Source organism: Mauremys mutica, chromosome 2 (assembly GCF_020497125.1).
Source record: "Mauremys mutica isolate MM-2020 ecotype Southern chromosome 2, ASM2049712v1, whole genome shotgun sequence".
Lineage (NCBI taxonomy): Eukaryota > Metazoa > Chordata > Testudines > Geoemydidae > Mauremys > Mauremys mutica.
This window is the reverse complement of record NC_059073.1, coordinates 49,518,548-49,537,561: the sequence shown is the minus strand read 5'-3', so window position 1 is coordinate 49,537,561 and position 19,014 is coordinate 49,518,548. Positions and strand designations below refer to the sequence as shown.

The 19,014-nt window shown below is 37.9% G+C and overlaps 1 protein-coding gene across 2 annotated transcripts in view; it reads right to left on the bottom strand.

The window, feature by feature from the left end:
- MMP16 (matrix metallopeptidase 16) overlaps positions 1–19,014 on the bottom strand; it is a 303,672-nt gene that overhangs the window by 47,677 nt on the left and 236,981 nt on the right. For both annotated transcript variants that reach the window (XM_045003066.1, XM_045003065.1), the window contains one exon: positions 16,929–17,146. In XM_045003066.1, coding sequence (XP_044859001.1) covers positions 16,929–17,146 — 218 coding nt within the window. The remainder of the gene's footprint in view (positions 1–16,928; positions 17,147–19,014) is intronic.

Here is a 19,014-nt window from a genome sequence, read left to right as displayed (position 1 = left end):
CTTCTGTAATTTTCTCACATTCAGGGTGCTTAGTCTTCAGCAGTATGTAAGAGATTTAGGAAAAGTTGGGACAATCATTAGAACGAAGTCCTAGGGATATTGAAGACTCACTGGATATCAGCAAGTAGGTCTGCTTTTTAGCCCAAATGGCCAGGAGCGCAGCCCCACTAAAACTATCCATAACCTTCCCTAATATGAAAGCTGTGCAAGACTGCAGATGGGTCCTGCACACCATCTCCAGATCTGGCTTCTGTTCAGCAGAGGTGGGTTTTTTTAAATAACAGTTTTATAAATTGTTTATCTATTAGTATTTTTCTAAACAAACGAACACCGTCAAGCAGGGCCGGATTTACATGCCCCTAGGCACAGCATCTTCAGACCTTTCCCCTTCCTCCTCCCGACACAGGCTACATCTGCCTTTGTGTTTTCTGTAGAAAATGAAACTTTCGGCCAACTTTTAACTTTTAGGCACCCCTAGAAGGCTGTGTCCCTGTGCCTTACTGGAAATCTGGCCCTGCCATCAAGTAGAGATTGAGTTTAGAAAATTTCAGTCCTGAGATGAAAGTTTTGGAAATGCATGAGCATGTGACTATAGGAAATTATATTGTAACTAGGTGCCTGCTATGTTATGGCATAATTAGCACAGCCTCCCAAAAGTTTTTGCTCCATTCCATACTTCAAATTGCTTGTCTGGTGCATGTAAGGACTCCATCCTTTCCCCACCATCTTTGGATTCTGTTATAAATCTTTTCAGATCCTTTCCTGTGTGAGTGACATGTAATTAACTGAGGAGAAACCCATGTTGTATTATGACTTTTCCATGAGCATACCTGGCAAGTACTATATGTTTATTGGGCTGAGCAAACACAAAGACTCCACCCCCTAGAGTACTAGGGAGAGACTACTTCCATTTAGAAATAGGGAATAACCTCAGCAGCTGCAAAGACCAGGAGGCATTTGTAAGTCTGTGAATAAACAAAAACTGACCAATTGACTTCACAGGGGAAATAGTGAAAGTGACCAGACCCCAATGGATACCAAAATCCTAGGCTTCCCTACTCCAAACACTTTTCTGGTTCTACGCTATCTGTGGCTTCTGCCTGGTGGAGAACACCTGCTGCAGGAGACAGGCCTACCCCAGAAAAACTGATCTCCCTCTCCTTTAGACACTGTGGTTGGGAAAGGAAATATTGCTACTGATTTTAGGATAATAATTACTGAATATTATTAGATGAGCCTATGATGTGGACATCTTATAAAATCTGTATGGACAGTATTTTTAGGACTAGCTGGGGGAGTAAACATTTGTCCATCAGCTGCTATCCATGCCAATCATAGATTTTCAAAAGTTCCTGCTTTTTTTGTGTTTGTGTTTGGAATTTAAAATTCTTGGGATGCGAGTTATTTCAGTTAACAGGGGATTTTTACTACAGCATGCTTCACACCTGTAACAGTGGGTTCTGATCCAATGGAAAGTGAACAGAAATTTCTATTTCATTTATATTCAGAATGAACCATCCTAATACTATATTTTCCACCATATGGCAATCCCTAAATATATATTATCATGTATGCTTCATCTAGGACACCTACATTTATATATAACACACAGAGGGCTGTAAAGCTTCTGGCAAACAAAATATTCAGGAAATATGTAATTCTTCAACTAAGCTCTTGATACACCCACACATATTTAGAAAATATTCCATATATTATCTTTTGTTTGTACACCTGTCACATCTGCAAGACAAGATTATTTGTTCAGTTTGGTTTGTTTTCACTTTTTTGAGAATCAGCAAGATTAAAAGGACATCACACAAATAATCTTTTCAGAATAAGAGATTGGATTTTGGGTGTGAGATTTTACTTTTGTTAAATATATTGTATATAACAAAGCATATTTTCTAAATTTGAGCCTACATTAGCTGTGCCTAACGTATAAAATAAAGTACGCTGTGCAATCTGTATATTTACTGATGCATATGGAAATTTGGGCATCTGATTGGCTGTAAGTGTGCACAGATACCTGAGTTGCCTGTTCACATTGCATATTTAGATGTATAAATGAGATACACAAAGAAATACACAAAGCTGAAAATCACGTCCTATGCTTAGAACAACATCCAGAAGTGGTCATTAAAAATATATATATATTTTTAAGGAAAATATTCCCAGCACTTTTTCGTACAGAAATGTCAGAGAAATTAATGGTTTTAACAGTGGCATATTTCCAGAGAAATGTATCATAATCCAAACACTTCTAAAGTAAAAGGGTACAATACTCATTATTTTCTACTAAATTTATCAATCGACTCTACTTAGATTTTTTTACTTGCCATTAATTCATTTAGGAACATGTTCTGAGAGGTGTGCTCCTTAATAATATTTTATCCTTCCTTTGCTCCAGACCTGGAATCTACAACAAATGTCCATTGTAATTCATCCTTTGTTTTAAATTCCTTGTATGTTACTCAGAATATTTAGCTGATATTGTCTTCATTATCAAATTGTATCTCAGCTTTTGTAAATATTTTTGACACATTTCCACCTATCCTTGCTGGTTATTTTTTCTACATAGACTGTATCAATGACATTTATACACTGTAGCACTTTTTATCCAAAAAGATTCCAAAGTGTTTTACAAACTGTAGTAGAAATATTTTCACTGATCACTGATATGCAGGCCTCCCAGCAATATTACAAAATATTTTAGGAGAGAAAGTAAAAGTGCTATATCCAGCTGAAACTGCAAGGGGATATTAGTTATGCAGAATACCTGCAAAACATGCCACAGCTTCTTTCTTTGGGCAGTTGCTACTGCATTTTGCATCTTATTTGAAAGTCAGCAGTACAGTGGGACCCAGCAACATGCTGGTTCAATCCTGATTCAGAAGATTGTCATCTACTGCATCATTAACAGTACTTCCAGCAACAGCTGGCTCTTCCCAAAAGGTCTTGCCTACAAGAACTCCCTCAGCGTAACTGCTTAGTTTCTGAGGTCTGACAATATTACAGACCTCTTACAGCCAGAGACTACTCATCAGTGCTATCACTTCTCTACTTACCACATTGGTATCAGAGCACATTATTGCTAATGTCCCAGTTGTGAGAATCATCCCACCAAGTTTTATTTTTGCCAGCTATGTAAATCTCTCTTCTATTTTTAGTAACTAGCTTGTTGTGTGTGTTCTCCACCCCCACAATGTAATTACATTTTTAACCCTTGTTTTTTTCAAATAATTTAAATGACTAAATCTCAATAAAATGCTTCAATTGCCCCACGCTGACCATTCAACATGAACAACCAGACAGACACAGCAGAGACACACTGAAGGCAGAAATATCTAGACTAGCAGCAAAGAGTTTCTGGAATGTTCCCATTTCCTCTACGGCTCTGTAGATGATGGCCCATTCACCTATAGTACAAGATACAACACTTCATCAACATGAATATCAGAAGTTTTCAGAATAGTTGACTGTTTATTTCCAAACACAGTGATTGCCTTTTTACATAAGAGATGCTGAAAATTTCACTGAGCCCAATTCTGCCACCTATACACATACATGTTCATGATTTCATGCATTTACCTGGGATTGTTCCTCAAGTAACATGGCATTCAGCATGAGGAAAGATAGCCGAACTGGGCACATCTATACTAGAAATATATAACACTTCCTCAATTAAAATGGGAAAACTTTATCCTGGTCTTGAATAAAGGGCCTTACTAAAGTATAGGATATATTGAGGGCCAATATGATTTAACAGTGATGCCTATGATGAAGCCACAACTTGTTCAAGCATGAAGTTTGCAGATGGGCATAAAATGGGTAACCAGACACCTAAATAATATCTCTCTGTGAAACTGAATCTCTTGTGGGAGGTTTTGCATATGCACATGAAGATGCAATGTAAGAGCCCATATTTGAAACTTTTGCCCGTGAGCAATACACAATGGAGCAGGCAGCAGGGGTCTGGGAGCTCACTGAATGGCAGCATACAGGGTGGAGCTAGGGGATCTAATGCTGTGCAGCTGTTCTCATGCACGGGAGTGTGACTGAAGGTTACCCTGTTCCGAAAAGCTCTATGTAGTTTAACACAGATGAAATCAATAGGATGCAACTACAATTAATGTAAACCCCTTTATAATATAACAGAGAATAATCTCCTATTCACAGGGTTTTTTTTTTAACTTCCTATAGAATTCCTTACAACAAAGTAATTACCTGTTGAATTCCAGAGAACGATTAAAAAACAAATACTACAAAAGGACTATCATTTCCACTTAATTTCTATGGGATGGTGGAGTAGCCTGCATAGAGCATCTTCTCACATGCTTCATGGCCAACAATTTCAAGTAGGAGAATAGGAGTGAGAAGCCAGGCCACTGGGCACAAGAACTGTGAAATGATGATGCATTTTAAGTACAGTTATTAATTATTAAATATCAATTTTGAGTAAATAATGATCTGTGTTAGCTACCACAAATGATTGGCTACAATAGCTCAGAGGAATCTTATGAAAGTATCAGGATAAAAAAGTTGGTAAAAAGTCTTTAGCTTTTTCAGTAAACTCCCAGTATTGTCTGGTCACATGTTCTTTGATTTTTGAAGTTACTCTTTCACTATTTGGAGTTTCTTTTTGTGTCAATGTGTCTATTATCCTATTTTACAAGAAATTCACTATTTTCATCAATTTTCTTCACTAGGAATTTTTCTTTCTTTTATAATTTTTAGGAAGATTTTTAATTTAACACCTTTTTTTCCTTTAGCAATTTGGTTAAATTTTCACTCCAGGAGAATACAAATTATCTGGATTATCTCTTACAGTATTTAATTTACTCAAGATGGACTATACTGGCTTGTCTATAAATATCAGTAGTTTGTAGAAGATAATTCAAATTTCTGCTGTGAATTTCATAATCAAAGTATTTTAAAACACTTTCCAAAGCTGTTCCCGTCCGGGGAAACATATAACCCTCCCTTCATCCCTTCTGGTGAAAAAGCATGTATTGCATAAATGACTGTCATGGACCCTCAATGTACACTTTTAATCAGTCAAGTCAATTGAAGTTATTCAATTTTTGTTTACAAATATTCTTATTTTCCTTCACCATTTCAAAAGGATGCCCATTTCACCTGTATTCACCATTGTAGAAACCACCTCCTCAGATCAGTTATATACATACCTCTGGTGTACACCTTTTTCTCTTTTTTATTGGGCTTTCCTGGTAAAAGGGTGTTGTGAAATGGACCCATCTGTTCCCAAGCACCTCAGTGGGAAACAGGGTGATGTTTAGACTGCCACCCTTTGGGGTTCTATCAGGGGAAGACAGCTTTAATCTGTGGCTATGGCTTCATAGGAGATCTGCTCTTGCAAACTTCCTGGGCTATGTGCTAAATCTGTTCCGGCCCTTGGCCAATCTGGCCTTATCCTCTCCCCAATCTGCACCTCCATTTTTGGGTACTGATGGAGTACAGACCCCTTGTGCCATCACATCCCGCTCCAGGGGAGCTTTCTGGGAGATCTAGTTTATCCTATAATCTTAGTCAGGCCTGTAGGGTTGGGGAGTGGGAGGGGGAGGTACAGATCAATGTTCATGTTGCACTCCCGATCAGTACCCGACCCAAGCTGGGGACGCTAATGATCTAACCAGCAGACAAAATTCAGTGATGAATCCACCAGAGGTGCATTGAGCATACACTAGATTCAGACCTTCAAGTTAATTGCTGGTTTAAATACAACGATCATCTTGCCTCTTAATCGTGTCTCAAAACTAGATAAATCCTACTGTCATTACTCTTGTCTCAGAAATTAGGCCTTCATTCCACAAATCAAATTTGATATCCTATGTTGTACTTTCTTCAAATAAAACAGTACATTACAACCTCTTTAGGGAGAAAAAGATTAGCCAGGATACTGAGATTATCCTTCTCTCTCGATGAAAAGTGTCAAAAGGATTTGAAAACCTGTGCAGAAAAGATAAAGATAGGAAAAGAAAAGCTAGAAGGACATCAGCATAAAAATACTTTCAGAGAGACACAGCCCCTAATTGCACAACTCTCCCTAGAACTACTCTGCACTGGCAGGGCTCATATTAGTAAAGGGCCTATAACAGGAATCTTTTTTCTGGTCAAAAATGAGAGTGCTGCCAACTAAGGCATACTGACAACCCTCTGGAGAATCAGAAGGTCTGCTCCACTGCATTCCTTCCATAGGTTTGTTGCAGCAAACCCTGCACCAGTAATGTGTCACATTCACATTAACTTTCATTTATCACAGCTCTTTCTTGGGTGAAAAGACTACTTTCTGAATTCCCCCAGCTGGGTCTCAGACCATTGGTGAAACAGCTTATGTTGCGGTGCATGTCTTCTCCCACTCTTTGGATGAACCTTTTGCCACCCAGGTCCACAGCCTATGTGCCACTGTAAATCAGTCTTTATATTTGAAAAAATGACTTTGACCAAGTAACAGACACAAGCTCATATAAACATAGAACAGGTTTGCACTCCTCAGGCCTACTTGACTTGCAAATGTGTCTGAGTCATCACAGAGAGGGTTATGACTCAGAGACATTTGTAGTAATAGTTAAAGAAAGTAGCAGGCTCATGCCGGAGGTAAAGCATCACACTACGAGTGAAACAAATGATATGGGCAGACAGGTAAAGCAAACCGCCATCATTCTGATTTAGCTAGTATGGCAGGCTGGGCAAAGATATCAGGGAATAAAACTGACAAAGCCCCAGCCAGCCTCCGCTGGCAGAACTCACTTTGGACTCAGATGGAGCTCAAAGCCGCTTATCCCTGCTCAAACTCCTACTGGAGGGCATTGGGGAAAGTGGTAAATCCAGCTGTTATAGAATGGCCTTGATGGCAGCAAGTTATACATAGAAAAAATATCTGGTTATTGAGACATTCATGGCACACTATGGAAGGGGCACTTGGAAATATACTTTCACAGATGCAGGTAAGACAATGTTCACTATTTTCTACGTAATGGCCTTGTCAGCCTAGAAATTGCTGTTATTATTATGTGCTATTAATGTTAATGTTCATGTAATATATTACTGATGTTAATAGGAGTTTCATATTTTACTATATACACAAATATGTACATATCTGTATATCTAAATATATATTGAATATTTGTGAAAATAACTGGGCTGACACAACACTCCCAAGAATGCAAGAAGAAACCATTCAAAGACTTTGAAGGACAACTGAAACCTGTGCAATATCTCCAACTGGGGAAAAGGGGCAAGCAACAGAGCTCAGAGGAGGCCAGCAATTTCCAAGGACACCATATAATCTGATTGAAACCACATAGTACGTGTCACAAACAGAAAACAGTACCAAGCGGAATTCCACATCAAATACAGCACCGAACAAAGCTGCAGTTGTACCCTTTGCATTGACCTATTTAGTAGGTATGCTCTTCAAACTACATAATAAAACAATGGCCAGATTTGATGGTTTGATAGACAACAATAATTAAATATACAATCCAAAATATATTAATAAAGAATGCTAAGAGCAGTTAGTTTTCTCTCTCTCTCTCTCTCACACACACACACACACACACACACACACACACACACACACACACACACACACACTGTATCTGTAAAACAAAAAGGGTTAGTCATCTAAATGGCATGGGTTCATCCAGCCATACATGAGAGCATGGAATTCAGTGCAGGATGATTTGGAACAACGTTGTATGGTGGTTGACCAGAAAAAATACAGATTCAACAGCTAATTGATCAAGTTTGGGCTAGTACTGAACCAGCTGAAAAGCTGTGGGTTTCTTTAAAAACTTCTGAAAATCCAGTTCATCATAGTTAGCAAAATAAAATAGTGATTTCTTTGCAAACCCAACCAGACACCTAGAAACAATGTTAAAAGTTTTTGTTTTTTTAATTTTTATCTATCAATCAGAGCACCTTTATGAATGCAAATAAATAAATTAATGTTTCTGCTTTGTTTAAGTCTTTGTTCTTATACTAGCAGCAGTGATGATATCATCAAAGATGACAGCAGAACGGCATATATAAAGTTTGCATGTTCCTAATTCTGTTGTTTGGCTGGCTTTGCAAAAGATATTGTACCACCATCCAACTACGCTGGCTATTTCATGAAGAATCTGGAGGATTTTAGGTTAAAGTTTGTTCAACCACTGGAACCAAAGTACTTCATATTATAAATTATATGTAATTATACATAGAGCTGGTAGCATTTCAAAACAATAATCGAACACAAGCATTCTAAAGAGCTGGGCCCACGCCACACCACTTTCAAAGGAGCAGCAGCAGCACTGCCACCATCACACAATTTACTGAGAATGCTTGAGAGCTGCTAGAATACTTGGAGCATTGAGGGTGTGGGAAAGAGCCAGGTTGGGCCAGGTTTCACACTCTCCAACCACACCACTGCACTCAGCACATGACCCGAGAATCCCATTCCCCTCAGGGGCTACCACATGGAGAAGGAGTTCCCTGAGAGATCACTAGGGAAGAAAGCCTCCTTGTTTATATGCATCCAATCTTTTACACAAGTCCCATGACCAGTGGACTACACAAACTAGACACAAAGGGTGAACAGACTGAAGGTTGTGTGGCAACCATAAAACTGGCATTTCCTAATTTTTCAATACTTGACATTGCTTGGCTTTTGTTTTAACATAGAAATTACATGCAAAAAACAGAGTTTTATTTTACATAATACACGTTGTTCAAAAAGGTGTTTGCTCCAGTCACGCTAAACGTGTTCACAAACAATGGGTGCAATCCAGCTCCCGTAAAGTTAATGGAAGTGTTGCCATTGACTTCAATGGGGCCAGGATTTCACCAAGCAGGTCTGCACAGCTCTCCAGAAAGGTTACGAGTCCATGTCATTAATACCATGTATTTTTGATTACCCCATCCAAAAGGCACCAATTTTCCAACTGGATGAAACTTCAAAAACGTTTAAATCACACACATACCACTAGCATTTGGGTGAATATCTATAAAGTTTTTCTTCTATGTGGCAATAGGATTTGTAATAACACTTAATATTTGAAAAACAAATATATAAATATTGCTCTAAGTTACCATTTGCGACACCAAATCTTTCCAAAAGGAGAGAGACTGGAGAGGAAAACAAATAATTCAGAGGAATAAATTAACCGTGTCTCTTTTCAACCCTGTTGAACAATACCTGCACTGTCAATTGCCTAACACATTGAAAAGCCCCCTCCGCCCCAATACAGAGCAAATGCAAAAAATGAAAATGTTTAGAATATAGAGCTTTAGTTGATGTTACACAAATATTTTCAGAACAATTAATACCGCCGTTGGATAAAGCTTATATTACAAGCAATTCCAATTGTTTCCCAAAATGTTTACCTAAATTAGTTGAAAGGCCATGATTTTGTAGAACAAGAAATTTTAATTAAGCCTTGTGCTTGAAGTGTTTTTGCAATTATTCCCTTTGGTTCCATTAGACTGTAGCCCCAATTACAATGTATTGTTAATACTACAAGATAACACTTGCTGGTGGTACAAAATTGAAGATATGTCTCACTGTAATTTTAGATTATTCCTTGCTGTGAGATTTTGTAATTATTTTTTTGTCAGTGCTGCACTTTTTTGTTTTCCTGCCAACAAAATATTTTTAATCAGTTCACTCAATAAAAAAAAAAAAGATTTGAAAAAAAACCTTTCCCTTAGGCCCCTAAAAGAAGGCAGGTGCCAAAGGATGTAGTATTTTTTGTCCTCTAAATTTGATCTGTATTCAACTAGAAAAGTTGTTTGTTCATTAATTTCACCAGTTTTGTGGAAGTAGGAGGGTCACTGAAGAATAAATTATGCTAGCTAATTACTATATTTTAGTAGAGAGCTGTAAAAGGATGAAGAAAAAAGTAAGGAACTGATTCTGCAACTCCTAGACGTGTGATTAGGCCCATCAGTTGCTTATAATGTAAGCATTACCTAAATCTGAATGACTCATATGAGTGGTGGTTGCAGGATCAAGCCCATAATGTAAATCAGTTAGTCTGTATTTTAATCTCTTTTCCATAGCACTCTGTAGTACTGTGTCTGTTTTCATGTCTGACAGATTTGGAATTGTGTAAAATATGCTGTCTGAGCCTGCTCCAAACCCCTCTGAAGTCAACAGGAGTATCTCCATTGATTTAAGTAGGCTTTGGATCTGGCCCTTTGAGAAATGGAGGGAAAAAATAGACATGACCAATGACTGGCAATGCGAATAATTCTAACTACATGTACCTTTATAACATGCACCTTTTTTTTTTTCCACTAGCTTGAGTCTGGAATTTGCATCCTGTAACTTGCTTTATTCTGAAGTTATAGTTATGGTTTCTGGATTTTACATCTTTATTTCTGATTTTCAATGCTTATTTTTTTCAGGTGCATAAATCCTTGGAATACATAAAAAATGGGCCCTTCTGTATTCCTGTGCTCCCAAGGATAAAGTGAGTATGGGAAAGAGGACCCCCTCAGCCCTTCCACAAAAATAATAATAAAAAATGAACTCTATGAAAATGATAAATTTCTGGTATTTTGGGTTACATTCTATAAAGATCTAGTCTCAGATATTTGCTTCAGTTGGGTTTATTAGCTTCAAACTAAATAAGAAACAAGGCCTTGCTAATGTGCATGTTAAAACCAATACATATTTTTAACTCACAAGGCTTTTATAGACAATAGTCTCAATCCTACAAACATTTACACATATAGTTTCTTTAAGCACTTCAGTAATTCCATTAAGTTCAGTGGAATGACTTAAGTGTGAATGTTTTTACAGGGTCTGTCCTATGCCTTGTTCATCTACTCCACAGAGGCATAAATTGTGGGCCCTTTCAGTTTCTCAATAAATCTTCCTATGATCTTCTCACTGTTGCTACTGCTGCTGGAAGTGGTTTCATTGCCTTTGTAGGTGGTACTCTTCCTTGTGAGACAGAATTAAACCAATGTTTCATCATGGTGTTAGGAGATAGGTTCACAGTTCATGTTAAGTTTACATTTATAAATATCTTATAAAGGGTTAATAAATGATAAATAGTTGTTTTAATACATGGTTAATCAATTGTAATAGATTGTTAATGAGTCCAACAAGTTAATAAGTTGATTATAAACATCTATAACACATACACTCTTAACTGTGACATTCTTATAAACATCAATTAACCATTTATAAGTCCTTTTAAAGTGTTTTATAAATAGAACCTTAATCTAAAGTGTGACCTGGCATGGTATTGCTATAGTTGCCATCTCTCATAGAGACATAAAACTGACCTCCTGGCCACTTGTGTGAATATCCTATGAAACTTTAAAAATATAAAGAGTAGGGGTTTAACTTCATTGTTCTGGCCAAAGGATAACGCAGGTAAATCCCCATGAAGTTGGATATGGGATACTCTGACATTTCCTGGACTATAGCTTTGTTTCTGGGCAGGATGATCACTTAATCTCTCACCTGTCTCACATGTGTGTTGAAAGGCTTGAGTAATACTGGTAGTGATGTGAGATCTTCAAATAAAAAAAACCTATTTAAGTGATAAGTATAATTACTATTAACTACTGTCTATCATTATTTCAATGCAGTCCCACCCTATTCTTCTGTTTCCTGGATCCCTTACCATTTATTCTGATGCCAATATTTCTGGCACATCCCTTGTCTCTTAATTTCCAATGGTTGCCTACTTTAGATGTACTGAAGGCTAAGGTCCCTGCTGAGTTTTGTTTTGCCCTTCACTTCCTCAATGTCATTGGAGCTGGGGTTACTTGAATTACAGCTGTCCTCTTCACTACCGAGTTAAGGAATGATGAATCCCACTAGAGTGTTCTTTCCAATATAATAAAATGAAAAGTAGTGTACAAGAGTCTTCTGTCTACAGCTTTAACTAAATCCTGACCTCTTGCTCTCACTCTTTCATGGCTGAAATATTCAATGTTTTCCCCTTCTGGAACCCAAAGTGCGCTCTGCTGAACCTTCTCAGGCTGCCATTGACAGTCCAGACATTCACAATGCCACGTGACACAAAACAGTTACACAGGCAACCCTGGACACCTTTGTAAAAATATCCACTCTCACATACAGTCAGGTCCACTCTCATATTGCTGTTGTTTCTTTGTCTCTTCTGTTTAATATTCGTTTCCCCATCCCTGTACTCATTTCTTTCCTGCTGCTACCACCAAATAATACCAAAGGCTATAATTCATGGTGGATTTCTTCAGAATTCCTCACTTGTTTACCACAGATTGGAAGACAGATTTTCTTTTTATTTATTTGTGTTTAATAGGGTACTCTATGTAAATACACAATTCTGAAATGGAATTTTAATTACATCCATATAGTTTCATATGAATACAACGGAGGTCTAGACTAATGTCAAGGGGTAATGACAGCTACCACTTAATTGCCAGAAAACCAAGCATAATATTGTTTGTACTTTATAAATGCTTTTTTTATAATGTTTCTCAGGATGTGAAGAGTCAGAAAACATATTTCTACAAGTTGTGAAGGAGGTATTATAAGATCATAAAACACAGCCCATTTAGTCCTGCCCAAAATCCATCTTCTACCATCCACCGCATAAAAATTTCAGAAGATAATTTTCTTAGGTGTACATGATATTTCTCTCGCTCCCTAACTAAATGGATTTACACTTATCTTGCACTTGAACAGACACAAACAACAAATGGAAGCAGAATTTTTAATCACTTACCACAGGTTCTCTCAGGGAACCTGGTACTATTATAGTAGGTAGGAGTATGTAAGGAGAATTGTACTGTTTCTTTAAAGCTGTCATATTAAGAGAGGCAGGAAGGGCTGAAGAATTGTCTAGCCAGAAGTTCTGAAGTGAAGCAGAGAGAGGCAGAATAGCACTACAGATAATAGTGTGGTTCTTATTCTGATCAAGTTCCTTGTCCAGAACTTTCTGCAGCTTCTTTTGCCATTTTTTAACATTGTCACATGGTGAGGGGAGAGGACTGTATCCCTATATGCTTTTGCAGGGCAAAGTCCAAAAAATATAAGTGTAACCCTAGTGTACCCTTCCCTGATAACCACAACCACCTATTTCCAGATGGAGCTGCTACAAAGGCCAGGGATTTTGTGAAAACTCATGAAACTGAGAAGAGGCCAACGAGCACAATACTGACGATGAGGATGATGGAGGCAGAGCTGGTAGGCACTCTTGTTGGTAAGGAATAAGCATGGTGTCAAATAAATCAAAAGCAGTGAAATTCTCCTAAGTAATACTGTAGTTAGAAAAAATGACTGGGATGGCTCCATCTGGAACCCTTGGGAAGCAATGAAATGGTATAGCCATTTCAACACCAGGACAGATCTGTCCTCTTAAACATTTTTTAACTATGAAATAGTTTGTCTGAAGTGATTGATCATCATTGATCCCACAGATCGGAAATACTGGACTGGCTTTAAACTCTGGCTCTCTGCTTCAGAAGACTGAAAAAGCAGAATGAATTATATAAAACAGGGAAGTGAAGGAAATTTATAAAATAACCATCTGCAATAATGGATCTTGCCAAATTATTTGAGAAAATGAAGTTCCTTTCAATGAAGCAGAGAGCCCCAGATGTACTGACTGTCAGAGGATTCTTTCTGCTGAGACTGAGGAGCAGATGAGACTGTGAAATACAGTTATACAGTGCTACACACAGTGACAGAGAGATTCTGCATTAAAGGCAGAGGGACAATGGCATGACAAGTTGCACAGCTTCCCCATGAGAGAAGTACCAGTTTGTTTTCTTTTATTTTTCAGCCATTTGCTACATCCCTGTGGGAGGCAAACTAAATAGGGAGGGGAAATTAGCTGAAAGAAAACACTGAATGTAAGAGTGAAAGCTAAACACTCATCTTAGTTAACATAATTGTGGGGGGTAACAAGAGCTTCTGAATAAAAACTGTTGGTGCTCAAAAATTCTGCTGTCCCATTTGTTGTTTGTAGCTCTTCGAGCATGATTAAGCAACGCCCACAAGTTAGAAATCAACTTTGTCCACACGAAGAAACTACTTATTGAAAATTTCATTTATAGACTCATAGACTTTAAGGTCAGACGCGACCATCATGATCATCTAATCTGATCTTTTGCAAATTTCGAGCCAACTATAAATGGTATTCCTATACTTCCTTTAGCTAAAACATGGTTTTCCCTTTTTCTCAATAGCAAACTTCTCCCCCATGTAACAGAACTGGCAGGGATATTTTAAGGGCAAGGGAGTTCCCCAGTGTTTTGAGGAGATGTCCTTTTGGAACAATATACTTATGTGGCTCTAATCACAGTGTATTTGAAGAATGGTAATTTGCTCTCCCCAGAAATCTAAACACTGTTGCTCAAAAGGTTCATCCACAAAATTAAGTACACTTGCTGATCTGTGGGAAGTCTTAAACAAGTGAGCTGCTGTGCTCTGGTGTTTATAATTTGAGTCAGAGCAGGGGCAGCTCCTCCTCTTATTTGAAATCATCTTTTGAAAACTGTACAAATCTATCAAATACGGTTAGTTGGCAGAATGGTTATATTGTAAAAGTAATGAGAAAACTCAATTAAAAGAGATGAGAAAAAATCTTTAAATTGTACTTTTCTCTTAAAAATAGCTTTATTAACTTTCACTCTGGAAATATCCAATTAGAAACTGATGTTTCTAAGATGGTCTTAAAAACTTCAAACAAAAATCATGAACTTGAACAAAAAACTCTGATGCCCTTGAGTACATTCTAGTAGCTGAACTGTACAAAAAATCTGTTTCCTTGAAATTAATATTGCTTGTAGTTTCCTATGAAAATACACTGTGAATCTCAGACTGTTTCCTTTTACATCTCAGTTCTACTTTTAACTTTCTAACAAATCAAGGCCAAATTTTCAGAAGTGTATCCAATTTGTATAAGCAATTCTGAGAGTACACAAAAAAAATTGAGTATTTTAGTTTGCCCATACCAACTGGATAATTAACTGGCAATGAGCAAGCACAATTATGCATATTACATGTGTCATTGTGCAGGTAAAAAGTCCTGGAATTGCATATACATTGTGGAAAGTCAGGCCACAAATATGAACCTATGTACTCTGCTGGTTATTAGAATTGTTGGAATGAGCTTTATCATGTTTCGTCACTGAGGCACAGTAGCGTGAATGGAAATCTGCTTATTACTGAAACATAAAACCATATTTGATGTTCATAATGTATGGTAAATAAAAGATTTTAAGATAGTAAGTGAAACCGAGTTAAAATGATTTTCTCTTAACTGCTACAACTTTTCTTTTCACATATAAAGGAAAAAAATAGTTAGGAATTATATTGAATCTATTTGAAAGTACAGGCTTAGGTAGACATGCAATTTTGTATTAGTGGTAGATCATGTCAGTATTTATTATGTCTACAATAAATGAGAGTATGTTCTGTTGTTCTTGAGATGGATGATATGAGATGAAGTAGGTATTTTAATATCCTGTTTAATGTATTTCAGAAAATTAGATTCTTCCTTAACCTTTTTGTTTTATTCACAAAGATTGATGGTAGAGCACTTCCAAAAGAAAGGCACACAAAGTTTGAAGAGAAGTCAAATATTCAAATGATAGGTTATTTCCTTTTTTCAGAAGGACTGACAAACTCCTCAGTCTTTTATGGAAAAATAATTCATCTCTTGCCCTTTGCTTGTGAGGAGAACTCAATAATTTGAATTAATTAACATAAAATAATCAGCAAATAAGTAAATTATTTTTAAAGAAGTCTTGAAGCAATTCAAGGTCTGTTGAGTACTGATAAAAGGTTCTTTGGAGAGGGTACATAAGGGGAAATGTGTTGAGTATTCTATCAATCTCTGCAAAGACAGGGCACAGAAGAAAAGCAGACAAAGGCTATGGCAAAATATTGGATTTATGAACCAGAAGGTCAATCTGATAGGACAAATTAATGCTGTTGCTAATGTTTTTCCCTAGGGCTTGGAAGAAAAACTTAATGGAGGAAAGCGCCTGTTCTCACTAGGTATAATTTTGAAATCAAAAAGAATCATGACATATATTTACAAAACAAAAATCTCACCTAGTCCATTGTTCAGTCAAATTTGGGACATCTCTGTGGATTCCAAGATAATATATTACATTAACATTACCTATTGCTTATTGCTGGCAATTTGTATAACAACAACTGTCAGCAAATTAATTTACTTAAAAGACTGAATAATGATTCTGTTATTTCTGTAGCCTGCAATGCAATTTGGATATTATACAAGGTGCTCTGCTAGATCATTCTTCTAACAAATGGCTTTGCTTAGATTTGTTGTCTTTGAACCTTTAGTGAAGCCTCTCCATCAAAAGGCTAGTCCAGTTGGTGTGAGATGCACCACATATCTGCAGCTCCAGACAAAATGATTAATTGAAATAAACAATAAAACATCTGCAAGGAAGTTCTTATAGCAAAGACTTTTACTCAAACATGTATCAAAGCAACAACTACACAATGACAAACATCCCTTATAAATGATTGATCTAATTATAAAGTTAAATTACAGGGTCCTTGTAAAGCAGTGTGTGCTGAAGACACAATAACTGCAATGTGCCTGGAAGTGGCTAAGTTCCCAACAAAATCATTCCTATCAGCTTCTATTCATGCCTTGAATCATGCTTTTTTTTAATCTTTGCATAAAATGCTGCATTTACTTACCCTTAAATTTTGAGGCATTATAGCTTGTGCTGACATGAATGTATTCCAGAAATAGAACATTACAGCAATGCTCTGCTAGACATTTAAACCATTTGTATGTTTATTCTTTAGTTTCTTTTCTTGAACTTTCTAACTGTGAGAGGGCTGGGAAAGTGGAATCATGATGAATGAAAGCTTGTTTCCTGAAAAAAGTAGAAATGCAGACACTTGATGTAGCACTAAAAAATTCACAGCGTCCTACCTTGAAAACAAACATTTCCCTGCGAAGAATAGCTAGAGTGTTGAAGTTCCCATCACAGATGTTTGGTTTGGCTCCAGGATAGGAAGGTTTGTCAGCAGTGGGCGGCCGAGGCGGTTTAGGCTGCCTGTCATTCTTCCGAGGGTCTGCTGGAGGGACAGAGCGATGTGGGGGCACTGTTGGCAGAGGTCTTGTTGGTGGTGGGATCTTGTCAGGTGGACCTTAAAAATGTTAGCAACAGGACAAGGTTTAGATCACTGTAAATTGCACTGCAGACAGCTCTACAAAAATATACCCCAATGAATACTCCTGCCTTGGCAGAGGAATGGCTTAGTTGGCGTAACATGCTCTTTTCCAAATTCTGATCTGTGAAGATAGAGTACAGTAACTCCTCGGTTAACATTGTAGTTATGTTCTTGAAAAATGCGACTTTAAGCGAAACAATGTTAAGCGAATCCAATTTCCCCATAAGAATTAATGTAAATACAGGGCGGGGGGGTTAGGTTCCAGGGAATTTTTTTTCACCAGACAAAAAACTATATATTATATAGATATACATACAGTATACATTTTAAACAAACAATTTAATACTGTTCACAGCTATGATGATTGTGAGGTGGTGAAGTTAGAGGGTGGAAGAGGGAGGAATATTTCCCAGGGAATGCCTTGTTGCTAAATGATGAACTAGTGCTCGGCTGAGCCCTCAAGGGTTAACATATTGTTGTTAATGTAGCCTCACACACAAGGCAGCACAAACACAAGGAAGGGGAGACAGCATAGCAGACAGAGACAGACACACACCTTGTGTGTGGGAGACAGAGAGAGCTGCACACTGCCCCTTTAAGTAAGCTGACCCACTCTTAAGTGCATTGTCTTTTTAAGTGGATCAGGAAGTTGACACAGCAGCTGCTGCCCCAAGCTCTCTATGTCTCTCTCCCTCCGTGTCCCCTCCCTGCTCTATATGGAGAAGGGGTAAGTGGGATGCAGGAGCAAGGGGGAGGGGGACACCTTGACATTAGCCCTCTCCCTTCCCCCCTTGCACAGCAAGCAGGAGTCTCTGGGAGCAGCTCCAAGACAGGGGGCAGGAACAGCGGCAGTTGGGGGAGGGACAGCTGAACTGCTGGCAATTGCTAGCCTGCAATTGCTAGCCTGCTGGGCGGCTGCAGCACAGGGAACATAGGGTAGCGGGGAGCTGATTGGGGGGCTGGTTACAAGCCCCCCACCAGCTAGCTGCAATGGGCTGCTCTTCCTGCAAGCAGTGGCCAAAGCAGGCAGCTGCCTAACGACTTAGAAGGGAGCATTGCACAACTTTAAATGAGCATGTTCCCTAATTGATCAGCAATGTAACAATGAAACAATGTTAACCAGGATGACTGTAAGTGAGGAATTACTGTATAACAACGTGTGCTTTGTATCCATAAAATCAAGGTACTTATGAAGAAAAAATTGACTGCTGGAATTCTGATACCTTCCTCCTGTATTCCCCAACAAGGTTACAGAGCACAAAATCCACCAAAATTTAAGATTACACATGGTAAACAGTTTGTGCTTGAACAACAGCTTATAGAACTGTTTTGGTGAGAACAAAACTTGCACTGGTTATGTAAAATGTGGTAAATTTGTCCTAACAGCATGTAATAATTCCACCACCAACCCATGTTTTTGAACATTCTAATACCTACATCCATCCACCCATCCACACACACAGCACATGTGGTGGTTATGTGATAAATGACACAGGCATGTGATAAATTATATTAATTATGCACCTTTGACCAATTAACCTGCTGTCTTCCCACTAATCTATCTTTTCTTGAACTTCTACTTCTAATATTCTATGCTTCTGAGCTGCTTCTGTAGCTGCCTCTTTGTTTTATAAATCATCCAGACTCCAAAATATTTCCTTCTTAACCGCAGAGGTGGAATTTCTCTCATTACCTCTCCAACTATACTGGCCTAAGTTGCCAGCCTGGTAAAACTGAGTTCTGCACTAGTGATAGGTTTGAACCATCAGGGATACAAAGAGAAGGTCACAGGAAAGGATATTTTCCCAGCTCCCAGCGGGGCACAAACCACATTTCTAGCCATG